Below are 23,855 nucleotides of genomic sequence, written 5' to 3'. Positions count from 1 at the left end.
AGGATGCTTGGGGGAAGGGGAGAAAGGGACAGGACCACGTGAAATGATTTTGCCGCGTCTCAGTCCCGTTCCCAACAAGTAAGGGGTGACATCAGTAAAATACCCAGGCCAATTTGGCAGCCTCTGCAGAGACTGAAATGGGCAACAGAGACCGTGCTGCTCCTCCCTCCTCTCCATACAAGATCCCTTGAAGGCAGGGTTGGGAACAATAGCTGAGGAGCACATGGGAAGCTTGAGATGCCTGGGCTGGAGATAAGCAGAGGCCTTCAAGGCACCAAACCCTTCACCTGCACCAAATTCACACTCAACGTTTATTAATGGGTTGGGGAGGGGATGTGCTAACTGGCCCTTTAAAAAGAGACGCTCCATCGGGCCTGTCCCTTCTCCGAGGACTGAGCCGCAAAGGGACGCAAGTGGTAGAGATGCCGGGTAAGAGCCAAGAAGCCAAGGGGATGGGAGGGAGGTCACTTACTTTCAGACATGCAGCCAATCAGAAGCAAGGAGAGGAGGTTCACGAGAGGGACCAGCGAAGACATTCCCGGGCTGCAAAGGATCCTCATTCTTGGCAACGACCTCCCACCCTAGCCAGGAAGGCCCCAGTTCAGCGAAACTCACAGAACCTCCAAAGGGACGTCAGCACCTGCAGAGACACAAAAGGAACCGGCAGACAGTTAGACGAGAGCGTGGGGGGCGACTGTTATCGAAGTGGGAACTGAAAGCACATCGGAGCAGGGGGCAGCTGTACACAAGAAGAGAACAGTCCCCCATGGAAACATCAGAGGGCAAGTGACTAAAATGGCCCTGGAGCCGACTCCATCATGAATGAGCAAAGCGCAGGTCCGGTCACGGCATCAGGCTGGCCTGCCCCAGGTTTACGGCTTTGGCAGATCACGGCGAGCTGCTTGCACCCTCAAAAGGGATCACGCCAGGGAAGAGAGGAACGGGCAGGAGACCTCGGCAGTTTAACCCTCACCACCACGCGCTCCCTCCCCAATCCCTCCCCCTTCCCCGGAATAGCCGCACTAGCTGGGCGACGAGGTGTGAGGTGATCTGACCTGATGGACACAGAGACCCTCTGAAAGAGAGATTTTCCACACGCTGGAGCGAATGGAAAAACAAAACAGAACAAAAGATGAGCTGGGGATGGGCGGGGGACGTTTCCCTTGTGCCCCCTGAAGAGATGTGTGTCTGGGGGAGGGCTTTGATCCCCGCTCCGCCAAGCTCTGGGGGCAGCAAAGCAATCGCCCAGATGTGCACAAGCGGAGGTGCCGCAGAGTCACTGGCACGACTTCAGTGCCAACAATAGTTTAGAATCCTGGGGCTGTAATACTTTGGTCTAATTCCCATTGTCGGGCTTGGTGATGTTGAACAGCCGGTGACTGTCAGGTCACACTAGGTGAGCAGATGGTCCCTTCTGGCCTCAAACTCGGGGACTTCAACCACCTCCCGTGAGTTGTAATCCCAGCCCCGACACCAGCTACCCTCTGTGTGCTTGGGGCAAGGGGCTCTCCCTGCTCCGTGCCTCAGTTTCCCTCTGTCAATAGTGATCCTTTCCCAGCTCATGGGGCTTGGGAGGAGTCATAACGTGCTTTGATCAAGACGAGTGTGATAAAAGCACTACATGTTTTTTTATTACTGCAGGACTGAACGGGGAGCTGGAAGCCTGGGGGTGGGAACGAATCCTTGCTGAAGCACAAACCGTTTTAGTTATTTAGCAGCCGGGCCCCAAAAGAACAGGACACCAAAAAGATGTAGGGCCTGTGGTTGAGCCTGCTTGGGGCAGGACAGAAGGGGGCGCCAAGGAGCCGGCAATGGCTCCATCATCCTGATTCCTGAGTGCCCAGGCAGGAGGTAGAACCGTGAGCCAATGGAGGCCTGCTGTAGCACATCACATCCCGCTTCTCCACCCTCCAGTGGACCTGGGGGAGTCTGGGAGGCAGCCAGTGCAGGAGTCACCTCCTCCAGCTTTAAAGCAGCAGGGAGTTCTGGGGGGACAGATCCCCGCCCCTTTGAGCTGCCTGAGTAGCACCCAAGGGTGGTATTCTCAGTAGTGACTCTGGCCCCCGTCTCAATCGCCCCGAACATTTTTGCCAGCACCAATGGCAGACGGAGCCCCAGAAGGGCTAAAAAGGGAGACCGAACGCAGTGCACAGCCCACCTCATGCCATCGATGTTGACAGAGACACCACAACAGTCCGGCGATAGACATGAAACACTAGAATAATGGGGAAGGATTCTCTGTCTGTGGGGATCCCCTTAGATCTAGGTAAGTTCTTACCCGCTGTACGTTACTTACATTAAATACAAAAATCGGGGTTTGCTGCCTTTTGGAAAAAGCAGCATAGGATACATTTTATTAGGAGGGGCTACGGGGGCAGAGAGGTTGCCTAGACCCTCTGATACGTATCAGAGCATGAAGCCACCCGGAGATGCAATCTAAATGAGCGTCTTGATCTTTCCCGGTCCTAATAACTCATCAAGACAGCCTCTTTGTATCACTAAAGGGAAAGAACCCAGGATAAATAAGAAAGTCCCTTAGATATTACAGCTTGTAATATTCATCCCCAAGCAGCAGCCTCCCAACCAGCAGCTTTGGACTCGTACTTCACAGACTCTAAGCCACCTGATGCATGTGGGACACGAGGATAGCTCTTTAACATCTCATGGCCAGTTATTTAAAAACATGTGCAGGTGGCACAGGAAAGCAGGGTTCTGCAAGCCGGGCGCTCCTGAAACGCTTGTTTGAGACACCGATAGAACAGCGCACGGAGGCTCCCAACAGACTTAGCGGGCCGTTTTCACAGCAGCGCTGCAACCAAGAACAATGAGGTGTTGGTTTTTTTATTTTAACAGAGGAAGGCAGGGTCCGAGGGCATCAGGAATCGTCGTGATGGCAACTGTTAATTAAAGGAGGACTGAGCTATAAACACAGCACAAAGAAAACTGAATCAAGTTGGTCAGAGCTGGGATGATTTTCCTGCTACCCGCAAACAAGTGGCTTCTGATTCCCATTGGTGGGAGGAAATCCTCCTCACTATGATATTTTTAGGCACTTAACATTTCAAACCAGGGCTTGTTCGGCCGGCACCCAGAGCACCGAGGAGGTCAGCACCTATTTATCTAAATGAAATCCCCTTGGGTTACAATAAACGCTGTTAAATGTCTCTTTGTGACTCCACTCTTTTCTAAATGCATCACCAGCGACCTTCTTTGGCTCCGAGCTCCGCGAGCAGGCAAGCGGTGACCATACCCGCCCCGCCGCCCCCCAAAAAGCACCGATTAACACGGACAAGTCATGTGGAACATTCCGCCGGATCTGAACTGACACCACCACTCCCCCCGGGTCCACGAGGGCTTTTACGCCGCATAAATGGTTGGGATAGAAAAGGTCTGGTGAAAGGGGCGACTGCAACGGCTTCCGGCCGAGAGAAAGAGAGATGCCAGAGGGTGACACTTCTGCTCCGGTGCTAATGTGCTTCCCAAAGCCCTTGATGGAGACTGAAAGCACTGGCAGAGATATGAGGACACGTCAACCTCAATCCAGCAACTCATCCTTCAGAGCAGGTACGTCACCTGGCTGTTTCCCCCTGGACTCGCCGGCCTGGGATTACGGGGATGGCAAGACACAGGCTCCCACCTGGCTCTGCTGCGTAAAATGAGGGAGCGATGGGGGAGAAGGCAGAGAGGGAAGGAGAAGAGAGGAGGTTGCTTCATTGTCTTAGGATCATTTGGAAGGTGGCAATGAAAGCACTGGGTATGGATGGAGTCACTAGATGCATCCACCAGAAGTCCCCTTAGCCACTAATTATCTTACCCACTCCATGACTGTCTCCCCAGAATAGACCTAGTCTGTCTGCTGGATTCTTGGGGAAAAGGCATAAGCCCCCCAAGCGTACTGAGCTTCCTGGAAGGAAATTTCTTCCTGGCCTCTAGCAGGTGACAGCTGACATCCCGAAGCATGAAGACTGGCTGACTCTTATAATAATCATCTGTGTTATTTGTATTCACAGCAGCATTCCTATACACGCTGCAGAATGCACACCGCTGGGGGACTCAGCTACAGGACGGATGGCTTCTCCCATCCTCCAGCGTGGTTAAGCGCAGGTGTGAATTACCTTGATGTATGCTCAAATCACACCGATTTCATCACTTCTTGTCTCCCTTCCTGTGTCTGTACACGTAAGCTCTTCACAGACAGGCAGGATGAGGAGACACGTGCCCCAAGGCCCCAGCAAGCTATTGGCACTTCACAAATAAGCACAACGGTTGCTGTTCTCGTGCTGTTCTACTGCCCTGAAAAGTCCTACCGGGCTCCCCGACACAGGAACTTCTGCGGCACAGACAGGGCCTACGGGCCTCAGTCCTTATTGGAGGATGCAGCTAAGTGAAGAGCTGGGGGTCAGGCTTGGGCTAGATCTAGCCATGTTTCAGAAATGAGACGAATTCTTACAGTCAAAAAGCTGCTTTAAGTTGTTCTTTCCTCTGGGGCGTCCTCGTGCGTCGGATCCTCTCCAATTCTCCGACTGCAAGCTCTTTGGTGGCTCGTACGGAGCCACGCACGTGGTCAGCGTTTAAAGAATAACAACATGTGAAGTGCTTTGCTGGCAGCCCAGCTTCTCTCGGTGAGAGAGACAGGGGACTATTCAGAGGTCTACAGGAGCTAGGCACCCAGGGTAACATTTTCAAAAGCACCTATGTGATTCAGGAGCTTAAGTTTCATTGAAAGTCAGGGGTCTCCAGCTAGATCGCTTAGGTCCTTTTGAATATTTTACTCCCATCTTAATGGGAGCTGGACACCTAACTCCATTAAGCCCCCCAGCCAGAGTGGGGGTTTATCCAGAGAACATCTCCACCAGTGTGATTCCCAGAGAGAACGAAAATCTATGCTGCTTCATGAGGGAACCTCTCTCCAACCCTGCTAGCAACCACTGTGTTTAAACATCCATTGCTAGAATGGGCCTGAACCCAGCAAGGGTAGGACTACGGGCCTGAGATCTGGATCTCTGGTTAAGCCACTTACCAGGTGAAAAGTTGCCACACAAGATACAGTCTCCCACAGTATTCTTGTCCGCAAGTTAAAGAAGTATGGGCTGGATGAATGGACGGTAAGGTGGATAGAAAACTGGCTAGATGGTCGGGCTCAACGGGTAGTGATCAATGGTTCCATGTCTAGTTGGCAGCCGGTATCAAGTGGGGTGCCCCAAGGCAGGGCCGCCCAGAGAATTCCGGGGGCCCGGGGTCTTCGGCGGCGGGGGGGCCCTTCCGTTCCGGGACCCGCCGCCGGAGTGCCCCGAAGACCCGCGGCGGGAGCCCCCCGCCGCCGAATTACCGCCGAAGCGGGACCCGCCGCCGAAGTGCAGCCCGGTCTTCGGCGGTAATTCGGCGGGGGGGATCCCCGCTGCGGGTCTTCGGGGCACTTCGGCGGCGGGTCCCGCTTCCCCCCCGCCTTGGCCCCAGCCTCTTACCCCCGGCTCCCTCCTCACCTGGAGTCTCAGCGCCTCGCCGGAACAGCCGCAGCGTGTGGCCGGCGGGGCCTGAGCTCCGTCCCGCTCAGAGCCGCGTGGTGAGGGGGCGGGGCTGGGAGCTCCACGCCGAGCGGAGGGAGCTCAGGACCCATTGGAGCTCCCAGCCCCGCCCCCTGACCACACGGCTCGGAGCGGGGCGGGGCTCAGGGGCCCCGGCGGAGACTCGGCGCTTGATGCGCTGAGGCTCCAGGAGAGGGGCGGAGCCGGAAGCCTCGCTGTTCTCTTGGGGGCCCCTGCGGAGCCAGGGGCAAATTGCCCCCCCCTCTGGGCGGCCCTGCCCCAAGGGTCGGTGCTGGGGCCGGTTTTATTCAATATCTTCATTAACGATCTGGAGGATGGTGTGGACTGCACCCTTAGCAAGTTTGCAGATGACACTAAACTGGGAGGAGTGGTTGATACGCTGGAGGGTAGGGATAGGATACAGAGGGACCTAGACAAATTAGAGGATTGGGCCAAAAGAAATATGATGAGGTTCAACAAGGACAAGTGCAGAGTCCTGCACTTAGGACGGAAGAATCCCATGCACTGCTACAGACTAGGGACCGAAAGGCTGGGCAGCAGTTCTGCAGAAAAGGACCTAGGGGTTACGGTGGACGAAAAGCTGAATATGAGTCGACAGTGTGCCCTTGTTGCCAAGAAAGCTAATGGCATTTTGGGTTGTATAAGTAGGGGCATTTCCAGCAGATTGAGGGATGTGATCATTCCTCTCTATTCAGCACTGGTGAGGCCTCATCTGGAGTACTGTGTCCAGTTTTGGGCCCCACACTACAAGAAGGATGTGGATAAATTGGAGAGAGTCCAGCGGAGGGCAACAAAAATTATTAGGGGGCTGGAACACATGACTTATGAGGAGAGGCTGAGGGAACTGGGATTGTTTAGCCTGCAGAAGAGAAGAATGAGGGGGGATTTGATAGCTGCTTTCAACTACCTGAAAGGGGGTTCCAAAGAGGATGGATCTAGACTGTTCTCAGTGGTAGAAGATGACAGAACAAGGAGTAATGGTCTCAAGTTGCAGTGGGGGAGGTTTAGGTTGGACATTAGGAAAAGCTTTTTCACTAGTAGGGTGGTGAAGCACTGGAATGGGTTACCTAGGGAGGTGGTGGAATCTCCTTCCTTAGAGGTTTTTAAGGTCAGGCTTGACAAAGCCCTGGCTGGGATGATTTAGTTGGGGATTGGTCCTGCTTTGAGCAGGGGGTGGGACTAGATACCTCCTGAGGTCCCTTCCAACCCTGAGATTCTATGATTCTAAGATACAGCTTCTCTTCCCCATTTCTCCCTGAAATGCAAAAAACCACCAACTCACACTACACCCCCACGTGGAAAAAAATTCAAAGTGGTTTTCATTTTGAAGGATCTGAAAAGAGCCCCTTTTTATGGCTTTTGAAAAAAAATTGCTGACATTTTAAAAATCAAACCCAAAAATTCAATAACCATTTGGATGTTTTAAATTTAAAATTTGGATTAGTTGGGGGGGAGGGGGCTGGTGAAACATGAAAAAAAATTGACAATTTTCCCATGTAAAATCGTTTTAAAAACTTTCACCCGGCTCTCATCATCCGTGATTCACTTTTGCCTCTCATCTTCCCAGAGAGGGCAGTGGGACGAGTCCCCCGCACCTCATCAAGCCTCGTCAGTCTATTACCACAAGAACCTTACAGAGAAGAGGCTGCATTCTGAGAACGCTTCTCCACGCACTAATGCATTCTCTGAGTTGCCAGTTCAGTTTGTACTGCACATTAATAAAGGTCAATGGGTCATCTCATTTCCTGCCCCAATGAGTGTGTGGGTTTTTTTTAAAAAAAAGCTTTTAAAGCACAATCAATCACCAACCAGCCTGCCATCTCCTCTCCAAAAGCAGAGCTCTGACATCTAAATAAACAAGCATGCACCTCTAGCTTGTTATGCTGCTTCGTTATGAGTCAGCTCTCGTTGATCTGCCCGGCCAACCACCTTAACAGAGACCTGAGTGAGAGGTTTGTGTGATGTGGGCAGCCCTCCACCCCCCAATCAGCCCTGCTGACAGTTCCGGCAGAGGCTTGGGACCGAATGGATCTCAGTAGGGTGACTTCTCCGGGTGTCCCTATAGGCAGGGCCCGGCAAGGAGACTCCAGCACCATGTTCGAGGCCAGCTTGCAATTCTGTAACTCCAGGGTTCTCCATGCAGCATTTATTGTCCTCGCTACATTCACTTTTTTTTTCTTCTTTTTTTAAAGAATGAGCTAAAGCACCAGAGACCCACTCCCCCTACCATGCACTGACAGCATTAAATTACACACCCCATTCCTCTCCTTACAATAGGGGTGTTCCCAAATCTCCCTGCTCTGGCTGAATCAAGCTAACTGGCCCATTCTGGGTTACAGGAGATGGTTCTGCTTTCCAGGCCAGTTTCATCTCAGCATGAAAGTCCCGATGCGGAAACTTTTTGCTTACCAATGTTCCAAACCCAGCACAGATGTGCCCAGCTTCCTTCCTTCTCCGTGTGACTGGCAACGCGACCCCAGCTGGGACCTAGGTTCCTCAGCGACAGAGGGTTATCAGACACATTTTAATAAAGACTAAGTGCCAAAGACTTGTGTGCTACCAAAAAGCACTAACCAGCCTAAATTTTCAAAAGTAACTAATTGTTTTGATTGCCCAAGTTGAGACACTGTACTGAATAAGGGCAGGGGCCCTGATTTTCATATGGCGGGTTATCGGCAGTTTCTGAAAATTAGGCCTTTTTAAAGGCACTCAAGAAATTGAGGCACTCAAAATCACTAGCTCCTTTTGAGAATGGAGGATACAGGTTTCAGCCCCGCTGTCATAGTGGATATAGCCCATGGTCATCCAGGCAAGACCCTTATTAGATGATAAATGATAATATCTAGCTCTTAACTAGCGCTTTTCATCTTTAGATCTCAAAGCGATTTACTAAGCAAATTAACATCATTATACCCATTTTACAAATGGGGAAACAGAGGCACAGCAAAGGAAATGAGTTGCCCAAGGTCACCCAGCCAGCCAGGGGCAGAGACAGGATTAGAATCCAGGTCTCCTGAGTCCCAGTCCGGTGCCCTATCCACTGGGCTATACCTCCTTATACTAGGCTCTAATATACGTGCATCTCATCCCTAGGATTTACAAAAAAGAACCTGAGCGCCATTACCCTCCATAGGGAAACTGAGTCACAGACTGACGACCTTGGATCTCTCTCTCTGACACCCCCGCCCCAGACCTGTTCATGCACTTGGTAAACCCAGCTCTGAGTGATAGGCTCCAAGGGAGTGGGGAATGGGTGCATCCATTTTGGGTGAGAGGAAGTTTGTTCTCAGACAGCTTCATCAGGGCATTCTGGCATACAAAGGGTTAAACCATAGGGATGGGGGAGAGGCAGGCAGGCAAGATCTGAATTGTGTTTAAATCACCAGGAGAAATAAATTCCCCACCCCCACCAGCTTTTTTCCCCAACAGCGACAGCTCTGACAAGCAGTGATGAATTTGTTGTGTCCAGTAAGTGTTTAGCGGGTGCAGCATAGCATGGACGGGGGCAGAGGAAATGGCAGCTATGGCCAAAGGGGACTCACAGATCCAAGGGATCAGGAGCCCACAGCAAAGGGCAGGAACGGGTTCAACTCACTGGGCTGGACTGCACCTGCCCTTTAAAACACGCAGACGCCAGCAGCACCCGCTGGCTCCTAGCTCGCGGCACGCACAAGGCAGGGAGACCCCAGAGGGTAGGTCAGCGTTGCAGCTGGGGCAAGACTCCCAGTCTGGGTAGACAGGCTCGTGGAGTGGACACTCCGGCTTGGGACAAAGCTCAGAACCCGCCCAATTCCCTAGGCTTGAGAGCCGGGATCTCCACACTGCCACTCTTGGCCTGCTACCTTGAGCCCCTGATGCAAGTCCAGCTGCAGTGGAGACGGACCGAGTGGACCCCCCCCCCATGTGTTACAACATCTGATGAGCTGGGTTCTAGCCCACGAAGGCTTATGCCCAAATACATTTGTTAGTCTCTAAGGTGCCACAAGGGCTCCTTGTTGTTTTAACGAAGACACAGACACTGAGAACAAACACCTGAAGTACGACTGCAGATCTCTCTTCTGGGATCCTGGAAAAAGGGGCCACGCTTCAGGGACTGAACAAAGCAAACCCCCCCCCCCACAAGAGGGGCTTTGGGAGGGGCTCGCCAGCAGCCCCATTAGGCAGCCTCTGAACAATGAGCGCCCCCAGAATCCCACTCTCCAGGGAGAGCCCAGCTCTGTCTGTAACACAAAGGGCTGGAGTTGCAGTCTTTTGTCTAGAATACAAAGGCCCTGATTCTCTGCTGCCCTGCACCCTGGGTGGTCATTTACACCAGTGCGAAGTGGGTGCAAAGCACAAGTAGCATATTTTGCAGCTGGTGTAATTGCACAAGGTGCAGGATAATGAGTAACGGAGAATCAGGCCCAGAACCTCCCTCCCTTCCTTCCCCACCCTCTCCTTCGGTCTCCCTCACACACAATCCTTCAGCATTTACTAGCAGATCACCCCAGATCAGCACCGAGCAGCTGACAGCATCAGGGATAACATTTGCTTTGGCTCCAGGTTAATACTTTGCATTTCTTTTTCATGGTTCTGTTTTTTTGGTTTTGTTTTGTTTTTTAAAAGCTGTGCATCATTAGATCCTCAACCCAGTCGCCTGCCAGAGCCTGGGTGCTCCATGGGGTGCAGCCCATGTCTTCTCTTGAAACCTGCCATGCACATAACCATGGTGCTGTGTAAATAATCATCCATCATCATTACCTCAGTGTCATCAGCACAGCGCATCATCCAAAACCCCCAAAGGAGAAAGAGACCAGACAGAACTGGGGGAATACTGCAAAAAACAACAAACCGGGTACGTGCGAGCTTCCCCGAGAATATAGCCAGATACAACAGCAGCCATTCTCCCACCTCCCTTAGTCATGGTGCAGAAACACCACCATTCTGCATACTTGTGTAAATACGCTGGTGGGCGTTTAAACGCGCATGTTCACAGAAGAATGCACAATCACAATTGAAACTAGTGGAGGGATGGAGGGGAGCTACCTTCATCCAGTTACGGAGCAGGCACCTTGCACCAGAGGATTTCACCAATTACTGTGTGGATAGCAGAGACCAAATTAATACTCGTAAACGTAAATGGTTTGGGGGCTGGGATTGGTTTACGTTAGAGCCCTGCATGGGATTGTTTTTAATCCCGCTCCTGTTCCGATCCCACTATTATGGCAGTGGGTCCCTGTGGGAGCCCAGTCTCGTGCAAGGCACTAGTGTACGTGATGCACTCAAACAACTGAGGACAATGAACAAATTCTTTAAAACAAAATCGGTTTCTTCTGCCCAAAGCATGTGTGGAACAGGCCTAAAGCATGCAACAGGTGCAGCACAAATCTAAACACAGATATAGATCTATTTTTCATCTACAGTAAATGCACCTGTCCATGGTAATTGCATGTATGCAGCATCCCTCATACGAGTCTAGAAATTGCTAGTGGCCAAGTTCACCAGCACTGCAGTCATAGAATCAAAGAATCCCAGGGTTGGAAGAGACCTCAGGAGGTATCTAGTCCAACCCCCTGCTCAAAGCAGGACCAATCCCCAACTAAACCATCTCAGCCAGAGCTTTGTCAAGCCTGACCTTTAAAACCTCAAGGAAGGAGATTCCACCACCTCCCTAGGGAACCCATTCCAGTGCTTCACCACCCTCCTAGTGAAATAGTGTTTCCTAATATCCAACCTAGACCTCCCCCATTGCAACTTGAGACCATTGCTCCTTGTACTGTCATCTGCCACCACTGAGAACAGTCTAGGTTCTCTTTGGAACCCCCTTTCAGGTAGTTGAAAGCAGCTATCAAATCCCCCCTCATTCTTCTCCTCTGCAGACTAAACAATCCCAGTCCATCATACTAAATTACAGGGAGAAGGCTGCTATGGGCGATGTCCTTTGGTCACTCTTTAGGAGTTCCCCAGAGTTCACAGACTGGATCCTCTGGTGCGAAGATCAACACACTCTCCCTCCTAGCCATGCCCTTTTTACCGCAGAGAATTTAGCCACAATGATCAGCGCAGCCACAAACTCCTGGTATCAAGTGCCCCAAAGGAGAAAAATCGCCAATAACCTTCCTGACTCCGAGAGCCCTGCAAAAGGAAAGCACTTCTGACAGCCCCCTCAAATGGAACGTAAAGCAAGGGAGCAGTGTTACGCCGGCTCTCTAGCAAGAGAGACTGCATATGCTTTGTGTGCCTGTTTGAAGCACAAATCAAAATAAGCTCTTATATAAAATATTTTCTGATGGACAGATGAGCCATGAAGAACTAATGATTTGTGACTGCTGACAGGCCAACCTTCAGTACTGTTCACATATTAGTGTGCTACCTTATGACTTCAGCGAAGACTACACTGGGCTGGAGGGTAGGCTGGACGGCTCAGGGGTCTTGGTCATAGGCCCCTTATGCATTTACTGGCTATCTTCTAGACCAGGGGTAGGCAACCTCTGGCACGCGTGCTGAAGCCGGCCCACGAGCTGATTTTCAGTGGCACTTACACTACCCGGGTCCTGGCCACCGGTCCGGGGGGCTCTGCATTTTAATTTAATTTTAAATGCAGCTTCTTAAACATTTTAAAAATCTTATTTACTTTACATACAACAACAGTTTAATTATATATTATAGACGTATAGAAAGATCTTCTAAAAACGTTAAAATGTATGACTGGCACGTGAAACCTTAAATCAGAGTGACTAAATGAAGACTCGGCACAGCACTTCGGAAAGGTTGCCGACCCCTGTTCTAGACAGTACCGTATAGTAAGTAGATGCATACTACAGTACCCAAGTCCTCTAGGTTGGTGGCAGTCAACCTCTTCCATATTAGGACACTTTCCCCCAGAACTCCCCTTCCATCTAGCCAGGACCAAGCTGGGATTCCCCTCCCACTTAGCAACGCAGGAAGAGCAGGAGTAGCTGTGCTCCTCCGACACCTGTTTGCGAGCTCCTAGCTGAGAGCCCACGCGCTAGGTCACCGGTTCGAATCTAGCTCAGGCTGGAGGTGGCAAAGTTGTTACGATCAGGCAGCTGTTCGGTGGCCGACAGGAAATGGGCCTGGCCCCACTTCCTGGTGACCTTTCCAGGGTGATTAGTGATTTTGGGGTGCTCCATTTGAGAGGCCTTAAAGGCGGCTGATTTTCAGGAAGTGCTGCGCTCCTGCCCCTCTGAAAATCGGGCCCCTTTAAGGCACCTCAAGTCGGGAGGCCCAAAAATCACTAGCAATGACTGAAAAGTCTTGGTCAAAGCCTCCAAATCACCCAAGCCAGTACCACTGGCCCATCTGCTGGGGCTGTCAGCAGTGCTGAGTACCCAGAGACCAACTCTCCTCTCATTCCCTCGAGATCCTTAACTCCAAGTGGGGCTGTGACAGGCTGGCAGGCAGCGCTGGGCAGCTCGTGCTGCTACCTGGGCTGTACCACAGACGACGTCTCCAGGCCTGCCAAGGGGGCATCTCTCGCCTGCCCTACATCCATGCAAAACAAGTAAAAAGCAAACCACGGAGTTAATTAGGGGCATTCAGGTGCTTTCTCAGTTCCAGCTCTGCACTGGTTTAGCATGTCACTAGCCCCTCTCGCTCCAAGAGCCTTCTCATTACACACAATGGCCGATCGATGGCCTCCCTGCGTTATCTTCATTTGAGCTCGGGCTCCTTGGAGCTCTTAATTGGAAGCCGTGTTCCAGAGAATAGAGCTCCGACAACAGAGAGAGACGTCTGCTTGTTTCTAGGCCACACCGGTGTGGCCGAAGGGTGGGGGAAAGGGAATACGCCTGTATTTCCAGGTGGAGATCTAAGCAAAAGCCGCTGGCCCTGATTAAACTGAACAAAGGGGATATCGAGTGCAGGAAGGAAAGGGAATGCCCCCAGAAGTGTGAACACTGAGAGGAGAAGGGAACCATAAAAGGATCTCTGGCCTTGTCTACACTAGGATTCGAAACATGTGACGTTGTCACACGTGTGCTAAAATCACACCTAGCCTAGACAAAGCCCCAGGCACAGCAAGCCACGGTGCAAAAAACACACCAGCACGGAGAACTTCTGCAAACTCCACAGACAAGAGCCTGCTCTGAGCTACCCCACAAACTACAATGGAGTTCTCTGGACTGACACTGGGGAAAGAGAGCAGAATTTGGCTCTAGGCTTACACTCTGAGGGTCCCAAGCAGCTGACTTTCTCTTGGAGAGAGAGGCCGATGGCGCCTCTGAGGCTCCGGCTACCAAGCGGACCCCCACCGGGGGTTGCATCGGAGGCCACGGTGCCCACTGGTACCACTCTCCCGGCCACAGGGCCCAGTGCGACTACACCTGCTGCGGCACCAACAGCACCGGTTGTTCGGCCTGGCTGGACTGGCTCACGGAAGGGCGGCTACGAGCGGAGGCTGGACTGACAAACGACCTGCTGCTGTCACGGGACTGGGAGGAACGGCGGTGCCTGGGGCGCCGTCGCCCACGAGACTGCGACCTCGATGCGGAGGACCGGTACCGCCTGTAGCTGCTGCTCTGCGATCTGCTCCCAGAGACGGTCTTGGCGGAGACCGCGAGCGGGATTCCGAGCAGGAACGGCGACGACGTCCGTGCCGTGACTGGCTGCGGTAACCCCAACGAGACGAAGATCTCTGACGACATCTGCCTTGGTCCTGTCGGTAATCGCTCCATGGTGTGAAGCGGTGCCGGGAGCCTCGTTTGGACAACACCCACCCGAACAGCCTGGTGGGTGTGCAGGGTGATCCACGAGGACTGTGCCCCAAACGATCACTGGGCGGTGAACGGCGTCGGGAACAATCCCTCAGCCAAGACCTGTGCCGAGCTGGGGGCGACTGCGGAGAACCCAGCGGTGGCTTGCCTCTGGAGCGGGGACCTGACACCAGTAGTGCCCTCCGTACCAGTGTGGTCATGACATCTCTGGCTGCCTCCAGCATGGAAGACTTCCGGATATCCGGAGAGGCTTGGTCCGGTGTGGCCGTGCTACTCTGCGCTACGTGAGTCGGAGGCTTAGAGGCCGGAGGGGATCGAGGACTGCCCGACATGGGTCTAGCCTCTGCCCCGGGTTTCCCTCGGTGCCGCTGCTAAGGCGGCGTCTCTTTGCCTTCTTGTGCCCCGTGGACGGGAAGCGGTGCCGACTGGTCGAAGACTCCAGAAGGTTGCCGCGCACCGACACCTCGGTGCCAACTTGGAGCGGCGCGCTGGAATCAGGCTCAGCGTCAACTCCGTCAGAATAGCCCGGAGCCTAATGTCTCTTTCCCTCTTGGTCCGAGGTTTGAACAACTTTCAAATCTTGCAACGATTGTTGATATGGGCTTCTCCTAAACAGCGTGAACAGTCTGCGTGTGGGTCACTCTTTGTCATAGATCGCCTGCAAGTGTCACACGACTTTAAACCCGGGGCACGGGGCATGTCCCGGCCTGGGATCTCTCTAACTAAGTGAACTAACTGAACAGCTAACTAACTACAGGTACTAACGCTGAACAAACAAGCAGTTCTGGGGACGAGCTACAGCAAAGCCAGAGCAGAGTAGTTCCGATGCACCTTCACTGGTGGCAAGAAGGAACTGAGGGTCGGAGGGAGCACACAGCTCCCCTTACACTGCGCCATGGAGGTGCCACTCCAGGGGTCACAGGGGTGCTCCCCCTACGGGTACTGCTAGGGGAAAAGCTTCCGGCACCAGTGCACGTGGCGAGCGCGCACACCTATTGTGGAATACACATGAGCAATCACTTGAAGAAGAACCCTGACGGCTACAGTCACTGCAAGGGGGGGGGGCGTGTAGCCCAAACAGAGCTAACCCTCACACCAGTCAAATCCCACATCCAGGCCTGCTGTCTCTGCAGAACCCACAGCGAAAGGCTGCCGGAGTAAGAGGGGGCTGGGCTGGGGTGGAAAGGGTGAGAGTGTCTTGTCTTTCCAGGGCTGCGTCCCACACTGCAGGCTCTCTGGGCTTCGCACTTAGGCCATGCCCATCACCATGTGCGTTGCCAACCGGTGACCAACAAAAACAACGGAGCTAAGCAGGGCAGAAGTCAGCGCTGCTCCTGCATGGAGTTTCATCGAACTGGGCAGAGCTCCACGCCAGCCCCTTTGGGAGTCCTCCGCCCGCCCCTGCAAGCTTCCCTGCAGGGTGATAATTCCCCTGCATCACTTTTATAACACCCCACCTTGCCTATCAGAGACCCACCCAGCCAGCCTGGGATCCTGGCACCCACATCCCGTGCCTGGGTCAGTCAGGCACCTGCAGCCAGCAGCCCCCCAGCCCTGTCCTGACGCGGACACAAAGTGATGTTGCCAGTTCTCTGAGCAGAAGCTGCACCCCCGCCCCTCAATCCTCTGCCCTGGCTTCACCCTTTGCGATACATGGGCTTCACACACAATCAGACCCCTCCAGGCTGCGGCCTGATCTGGGAATTACGCCCATTACCATCTCCCCTGCTCTCAGCATGTGCCAGCCCCTGCCCTCTCCTCCTTCGGCCCCCTCAATTTCTTCCCTATGCACCACTCTCCTTCCGGGCTGTGCACGCAGATTCTGCCACGGGGTTTAATTCCATAAAGAGGATTTGGTTCCGAGCCTCTCCAAGGATGGACAAATCCCTCTCTTGCCCTGGCAGGAATCCCATGTCTCAGACCACTGAGATTAAACGAGGAGAGAAAACATCTCTCACACACACCCCTCCCACCCTCACCCCCTTGTGATCCATTCTGAATTTAACATGGATTCAGGGTTCAGGCTGGATCATTACTTGGGTAAGCGGAAGGCAGTGCAGTCTAGTACGCAGGGCACCGGACTGGCAGCTGGGAGACCAGAATTCTGTTCCCAGCTCTGCCTCTGACTTTCTGTGAGACTCGAGCAAATCACCATCTCTCTTCCCTCCGTCCTGACTTACCTATTTAGATAGTCTCTGCTCCAGGTACCACACAGTCTTTCCGATGTGTACGTGCAGCACTGTCATATGGGGGCCCTGATTTTAGCTGGGGCTTCCAGGCTCTGCTGTAATGGACATCATGAAAGAAGTTCTAAGCAGTGCAAGAAGTGATGGGGCACGCCGCGCGGCAGAGGGGCACCTTTCTGCTGAGCATCTCAGCGTCCAGGCGAGATGCAAAACTGAGAGTTCGCCCACCTATGAAGTAGGGTTAAGGATGTTAACCTCCATATCCTAGCCATGTTCCAATGCAGGTAACTGCCGCCTGACAGCCTAAACTCACTTTGCCCTTTCAGTGGTATGACATCCTGTTTTCTTCACAATGGCAGCGTTGGTATCCACTAGTAAAACAGCTGCCATGTCCCACCCCAGGGGGAGCTGCATTTCATTGTTAAGTGAAGCAATCCATGCATCCACACTACAGCAACATCAGAGGGGTGCACAAAATATGCAGGTCTTTAATACTTCCTCGATAGCACCTTTTAAGATCGAAAACTCTGAGGGCACTGGGGCAAACACATGACTACATCAGCTTTGCAAAACTCTACCTGCCAAAGGCAAGTGATTTTTTTTTTGAAGGAGCAACTAAGTTCATGAGATTTCTGTCACCACCAGTCAGCCACCATAATAAACGGCAAGCAAGCAGATTTTGTGCCTGGGCCAGCTACATTTTCATGGTGAATTTTCAAGGCTGGGTAGATACACACACACAGACAGAGCATAATACACACAACGAGTACACAAGGAATTAAAAGTCAACAGTATTTGCTCTGCAGTTTAATAGGTTTGGTGAGCAGTGAAACAAGCCAGGACAGAGGGGAGACCATTGCTTTTCACCCGGGCAAGAAGAGCACTGTCTCATAAAAAGGAGACTCGGTAGTACATGAGAAACATTAGAGGAAGCTTTTCAGACCTCACGTGCCTGTGCAGACCCCTTCCCCCTGCCCAGCTAGAGAGAGGAGCATTGAGTCATCACTTGTCCATCTTCGGAGGCACCCGGCCAAACAGGAACAGGGCCAACGGCCAATCTCTCCTTAGGACATGCACAAGCCGCCATATTGCAGGAAATGCTTTTATTCTCCCTGCAGCATATGGAGTCACAGGGAAATGTTACTTTCTTGTCGCCATCAAGCGCTGAAGAGCAGGGATCTGCAATCGTCTTAAAAGGAAAGGCTTCTATACTACAAGTGCTAAAGGGGACCCGCAACGGGGAAAATGGAGAGGGGGTTGTGCCTCTTTTGGTTTCTTTGGGACACCAACTCCATTTATTCCCATCCCGCCCTGGTCTCTGCACCAAGCCTGGCTTTTCAGAAAACCTTTGACTAGCCCCTCTCTCCCCCATCTCAGAACAGACTGGACCGTTCGGACACTCCCACCTCCTCAGAGGAGAAGCTCCCTGAATTTAAATCAACCAGGGCTAGCAGGAGGCAAAAAAACGGTGACCTTTTTGTAACTGTTGTTCGAGATCTGTTGCTCACGTCCATTCGAGGTGTGAGCGCGCCACGTGCACGGATGGAGATTTTTGCCTTAGCAGCATCCATAGGGCTGACTGTGGCGCCCCCTTGAGTGCCACGCTCAGGCGTCAGTATATCAGGCACTGCCAGCCCTATGCCTTCTCACTTCCTTCAACTCCGAACGGGGACAGGAGGGTGGGAAATGGACTGGACATGAGCAACACATCTCGAAGAACAGTTACAAACGGTGGGTAACCAAAGCCAGCGTCATCTCGAGCCTGCTGAGTCAGTGGGTACCTGACACGAACTTGTGGACAGACAACCAGGTAGTGGCCCTACAGATCTCTTGGATTGGTACCTGAGCCAGGAAGGCTGACGCTTGTGCCCTTTTCAAGTGTGCCGTCACGATCACCGGCGGAGGCACCTTTGCCAGCTCTTAGCAGTAGCAGATGCAGGCCAGGATCCAGGATGAAATCTTCTGAGCAGACGCTGGGCGACCTTTCATTCGGTCTGCCACCGCAACAAACAACTGTGTGGATTTACAGAATGGCTTTGTTCTCTCTATGTAGAAAGCCGGTGCCCTCCTGACGTCCAGGGTGTGTAGCCTGCGCTCCTCATCTGACTCATGAGGCTTTGGCAAGAAGATGGGTAAGTACATGTCCTAGCCAGTATGAAACTGGGAAACGACCTTGGGCAGAAACACCAGGTGCAGTCACAGCTGGACCTTCTCTTTGTAGAAGACTGTATAGTGAGCGCCCTGATCTCTGACATCCTGGGGGCGGACATTATCGCAACCAGTAATGAAACCTTCCAGGAGAGAAGCGGGAGAGAGCAAGAAGCCAGAGGTTCAAAAGGAGGCCCCATGAGCCTCCACAGCACAAGATTCAGGTCCCAGGGAGGGATGTGGGTAGAGACGCTCCAGACCTTTCAAAAACCGGGCCGTCATGTTGTGAGCGAAGATTGAACGGGCTTGAAACGGAGGGTGGAAAGCGGCCAGGTGGACCTTAATTGATGACAGGGTCAAGCCTTGGAGTTTGAGGTGCAGCAGGTAATCCAGGCTCTCCTGAGTGAGGCTAGCTCAGCCTGGATATGCCTTCTGAGGCCCAGCACGTGAACGTTTTCCATTTGGCCACAGAAGTCGCTCTGGTGGAGGGTTTCCTGCTACCCAGCAAGACCTGCTGAACACGGGCCAAGCATTCCCGTTTGTCCGCGTTTAACCACACAGTAGCCATGATGTCAAGTGCAGCGCCACCAGGTTGGGGAGCAGAAGGCTGTCGGGGTTCTCGGACAGCAGGTCCGGCCAGACAGGCTGCATCAGGGTGTCTACCGAAAGGTTCGGCAATGTGCCAAACCAGTGCTGGCGAGGCCACGTCGGGGCTATTAGGACAATTCTCGCCCTGCCTTGTTTCATCTTTACAAGGACCCTGTGAATCAAGGCACTTGCGGGAAGGCGTACATCAGAGCCCCCGACCATGGGGTGAGAAACGCATCTGATAGGGAGCCCCGGTCCATCCCCTGGAATGAACAGAACACATGGCATTTTCTGTTCTGCCTGGACGTGAACAGGTCCATCTGGGGAGTCCCCCACCTCTGGAAGATTATGCTGTCCGCCTCCGGATGGAGTGACCACTCGGGACGGGACGAGAAGGTCCTGCTGAGGTGATCTGTTAAGACGTTCCTGGCTCTGGGGAGGTGCACAGCTACCAGACGAATGGCATGCCACACAGAGAAGTGCCAAAGGTTGAGAGCTTCTTGGCAAAGGGCCGACAACCTGGCTCTGCCCTGCCTGTTGATGTAATACGTTGCGGCGGTATTGTCCGTCAGGATCTGCACCACCTTGCTCTTCAGGTGGGGCAAGAAAGCCTGGCAGGCCAGGTGAACTGCTCTGAGCTCCCTGATGTTGATATGGAGGGCCAGATCGTCCCACAACCAGTGGCCCTGGGTGCTCAGCTCGCTCAGGTGGGCTCCCCAGCCCAGGTCCGAAGCATCAGAGACCAGGGTCATTGACGGGGCCGGGGCTGCGAAGGGAACTCCTTCCAGCACCGACTCCAGGGTCCAACTACCAATCCAGGGACGACCGGATGTGACCAGGCACCCTGACTACACGGTCTAGGTCGTGCCTGTTAGGGACGTAGACAGATGCCAGCCACATTTGCAGAGGCCGGATGCAACCGGCATGACTGACCACGTATGTGCATGTAGCCCAACAACCGCAGGCAGCCCTACGGCTCGAAGTCAGAAGAGACCAAACTGCTAGCCCTTGCTATGCAAGGAAAGGCAATCCGACTAACCACCACGGGCGGTAAGAAAGAACTGAGAGGGCATAGGACTGGCGGTGCCTGATATACCAACGCATGAGCGCAGGACTCAAGGGGGCGCCACAGCTGACCCTACGGATACCTCTCAGGCAAAAATCTCCGATGACCGTGCACGTGGGTGCGTGCACACTTAGAATGGAATCGACAGGAGCAAGTACTCGAAGAAGAATTGTAGCTCTCCTCCATTTCATGAGCATGCATGGTTTTCTACTGGCACACGTGTCCTGGGGATGGGGTGGGCGAGGTCTCACTGCACTGTATTAATTTGCACTTGTGAAGCACCTTGCACCTTCCAAGCACTGGAAAGACAAGCCTGCCCCAGACAGGCCTGGTGTAAACTTAAAGTTAAGTCAAAAAATTCACACCCCTGAGATGCCCAACTTTGCCAACCTAACCCCCAGCGTAGATGCCACTAGGTTTGACCTATCTACCGCCGCTCTGGGCACAACACACACTTCCGGTGCTGTAAGAAGACGAAACACACACTTCCGGTGCTGTAAGAAGTGTCTACACTACGGCGAGTTAGCAGAATAGCTGCCCCATGCTGCTGCGGCCCCCGCAGTGAGGGGATGAGCTCAGTGGCTGAAGGTGCATGAAGAGGAACACAAGAGGAGGCAGGACGGAAATCAGAGCAAAACGCAATGCACGGAATCAGCAGGGAGTATCCCCGACCCATCCACTCCCAGCCACCCCCCCCCCCCAATGCCCAAATACATTCCATCCTGCGGCATTAGCAGCTAAGCCCTGACCCTGCTGCTCCAGTTATACAAAAACACTGACTCTGCTCTCCCTGCACCAGGCTCAGGGGTTTATCTGCAGGCAGTGACCTCCCATCCCCATGGTACCAAAGCCTTGCCATCAGTCCTCACAGCAGCTCAGTGCGTTGGGAAGTTTATCCCCCCAGTCCCTCCCCCAGCTTACAGATGGGGAGCTAAGACAGAAAGAGGTTAAGCAACTCAACCAAGGCCACACAGGAAGCGTGTGGCAGAGCTGGGAACTGAGCAGCATTCCCAGCTGCTGCGCCAACCACAAAGCTACCCCATTCCCCTGAGTACCTGAATTCCCTGTAAGCACCCCCGTGGTGATCTTAGCAGGCCTGGCCCTGCCCTTTATCTTTGTTAGATATTCCCATACAGTTTAGTTTGGTACCATGGCTTTCATAAGAGGCTCTTAGAAAACAGAAGCCTGCTCCACGCTGCATGGAAACTAAAGACCCGCGGGGGGCACTTTCCTCGAAAGTGCAGAGGTTTACTCAGGAGGCGTGGGTGTAAAATTTCCCCTTCTTTCATCCCTAGCGTTACGCAGCATGCTGAGAGCCAGCTGATCCTCACGCTGGCTGGATTTCAGTGGTTCTGCACGTACGCTTGTGAATTGCCTTGACATGAGAAGGCCCAATTGACGGGTCCGATCGTTACTGTTCTACGTACATCAAACCCGAATCGCTGCAAACCTTCGGTCTCAGCCATGCTTATTCTTCAGCAGGGGAGGCCAGCCACGAACAAGCGGGACAGCAGTTCCATGGCACCTCTGGGGCGTGGCAGCTTATTCATTAGAGGCAGGAAAACCCACCCCTCCCAGGAACCGAATGCTATTCGGAAGCCCATCTCAGACAGAGAATGCAGCAGCCCAATCCTTAGGGAGCCTGACGGACCCTCAGACAGCAGCTCAACTGCTCTGCTCAGCTCTCTGAGCAGACCTGCAGCAGGGAACGTGCTGCACGGCCCTGGAGCAAGCTGCCGCCAGCGAAGGGCGCTGGCCCCCGGAGCTCGGTGAACGTGTCCGTGAGCACAGCTCGCACTGGAGAGAGGCGGATGGAGCTGGCTTCCATCTTGGCTTGATAACAGAGGGTATCGAGGGAGCCCCTCTCTCGGTTTCGTGGGGAGTGACTGAAACAGGGGCAGGGGGCAGAGAATAACCTGGGGGGGGGGGGGAAATGAGAAGGGGGCCGATGTGCTTCCACAAGGGGGACAGGGGATGCTTGTAGGAGGCAGGGGGTTGTGGCTCCTGCAACAAGGAGCCCAATTAGAGCTTTTAACGATGCAAGTCCAGGATCTGTGCTGCTGTTTACAGATTCCATGGGGACTCGGAACTCTGGAGAGTCCTTAACCCCAGCCCAGCTTCTGAGTCAGCGGTCTCCTCCCAACGCTAATAACCAGGCGCCGCTGCGCAATGATGGGATTTTGGTTGCTTTGAATATTTATGACAAACTTCCGTTGCCTCTTCCCCTCCATAACTATCCCCCTCCTGCCCTGCATTAATCCCCTTCCATTAACGAGCCCGTCGCGATGCAGGCCCAGCCGACCGCATCTCCCCGCATCTCCATTCTGCCCCGCTCAGCCTTGAAGAGCGCCAGCACGCCTCTCGGGCCAGGGCAGGAAGCCAGCGGGATTTTTATTTCCACCCCCGTCTCGGCTTTGGCTCTCTCGTTAATCGAATGGTTCTCCTAATGAAGATCTGCAATTCCTCAAACGTTAATTACCGGCAGCAGCAGCCGCTGCAGCGCAAGCGTTCCCTGAGAATAGGCCATACTGTCGGCTGCCACAGCTCCACGTCGCTTTGGAGGATTCGGGGGGTAGGGAGAGCAACGGCCCCCAGTGCCGCCGTTTACAGATTCCACGGGGACTCGGAACTCTGGAGAGTCCTTAACCCCAGCCCAGCTTCTGAGTCAGCCTTGGACGGCGACGCTCCAGCCACGCCAAGGAGAACGGCCACAGTGCAGCCCCCCACTGAACCAAACTCTTCTCCCTTCCATCCCGTCACTTCCACCATTGCACAGGTGGGGACTGTGCTGCTTTTTTCCTAGCTAAAGGAAGCAGGGATGGGGGAGGGGGGTGGAGAATCAGATGGTGGCCTGCAGTCAGGACAGGCAATTTTTCCTGAAGGGGGCCCAGCTCGTCACACAAATCCCCACAGTCACACAATGCCCCACAGTCCCCACAGTCACACAAACAGCCTCACCTAGTTGGCAAATCCCAGTTTGCCCACCCGCTCGTCCTCCCTCTAGAGTTAGCACAACCCTGGACCCCACTGAGCAGTCGCTGTTTGGAACCGGGCTGCGTGCAGGGAGCTTTGCAGAAAAAGAGACAAAACTTCTGCCCTGGAAGAAAGACGCCTCTCCGAAAAGCTGCAAGGCCACCTCCCCTACGCTGCATCTCAGCCCTGCCCAGAAGCCTCCCAAAGTCATCTTCTTTGCTGTCCTCACAGCAGAGGGCGACCGGTGCGATCCCCTGACCAGCCAGGGTTGGGAGTGCCCCAACAGCATCTTCCTGTGCCGTTCAGCTGAGCCGTGCAGAAATGGAGCAGGCCGTACAGAACGAGGGGTTAAATGCCGACCAGATGTCTATAAAGCCGTAGATAGCTTCCGGTGCATAGGAAATTAATGGGAAGTGAGTAGGTAGAAAAGCTGGAAAATACAAGCCCAGGAAATTGCGGGATGGTACTGGAGGATATCAAAACCTGAGTTCCGCAACCCGGGCTCTGGCTGCATCCACACCGCAAAGCAGGCAGGTTTGAGCCCGCCTTACATTGAAACCTAGGCTCTGATCTTTACCCAGTGGCGGGGAAGCAAGCTCAGGTTAAAAGCACATATAAACCTGTGTTTCTGGGT

At 53.5% G+C, this 23,855-nt stretch overlaps 1 protein-coding gene across 8 annotated transcripts in view; it reads right to left on the bottom strand.

Annotated features, from left to right (window-relative positions):
- PTPRS (protein tyrosine phosphatase receptor type S) overlaps positions 1-23,855 on the bottom strand; it is a 239,945-nt gene that overhangs the window by 133,537 nt on the left and 82,553 nt on the right. For all 8 annotated transcript variants that reach the window (XM_044998457.1, XM_044998461.1, XM_044998459.1 and 5 more), the window contains exon 2: positions 473-640. In XM_044998457.1, coding sequence (XP_044854392.1) covers positions 473-560 — 88 coding nt within the window. In that variant the 5' untranslated portion in view covers positions 561-640. The remainder of the gene's footprint in view (positions 1-472; positions 641-23,855) is intronic.

Source organism: Mauremys mutica, chromosome 24 (genome assembly GCF_020497125.1).
Source record: "Mauremys mutica isolate MM-2020 ecotype Southern chromosome 24, ASM2049712v1, whole genome shotgun sequence".
NCBI classification, from domain to species: domain Eukaryota; kingdom Metazoa; phylum Chordata; order Testudines; family Geoemydidae; genus Mauremys; species Mauremys mutica.
Note: the sequence above shows the minus strand (reverse complement) of the source record. Positions and strands in the feature narration are given on the sequence as shown.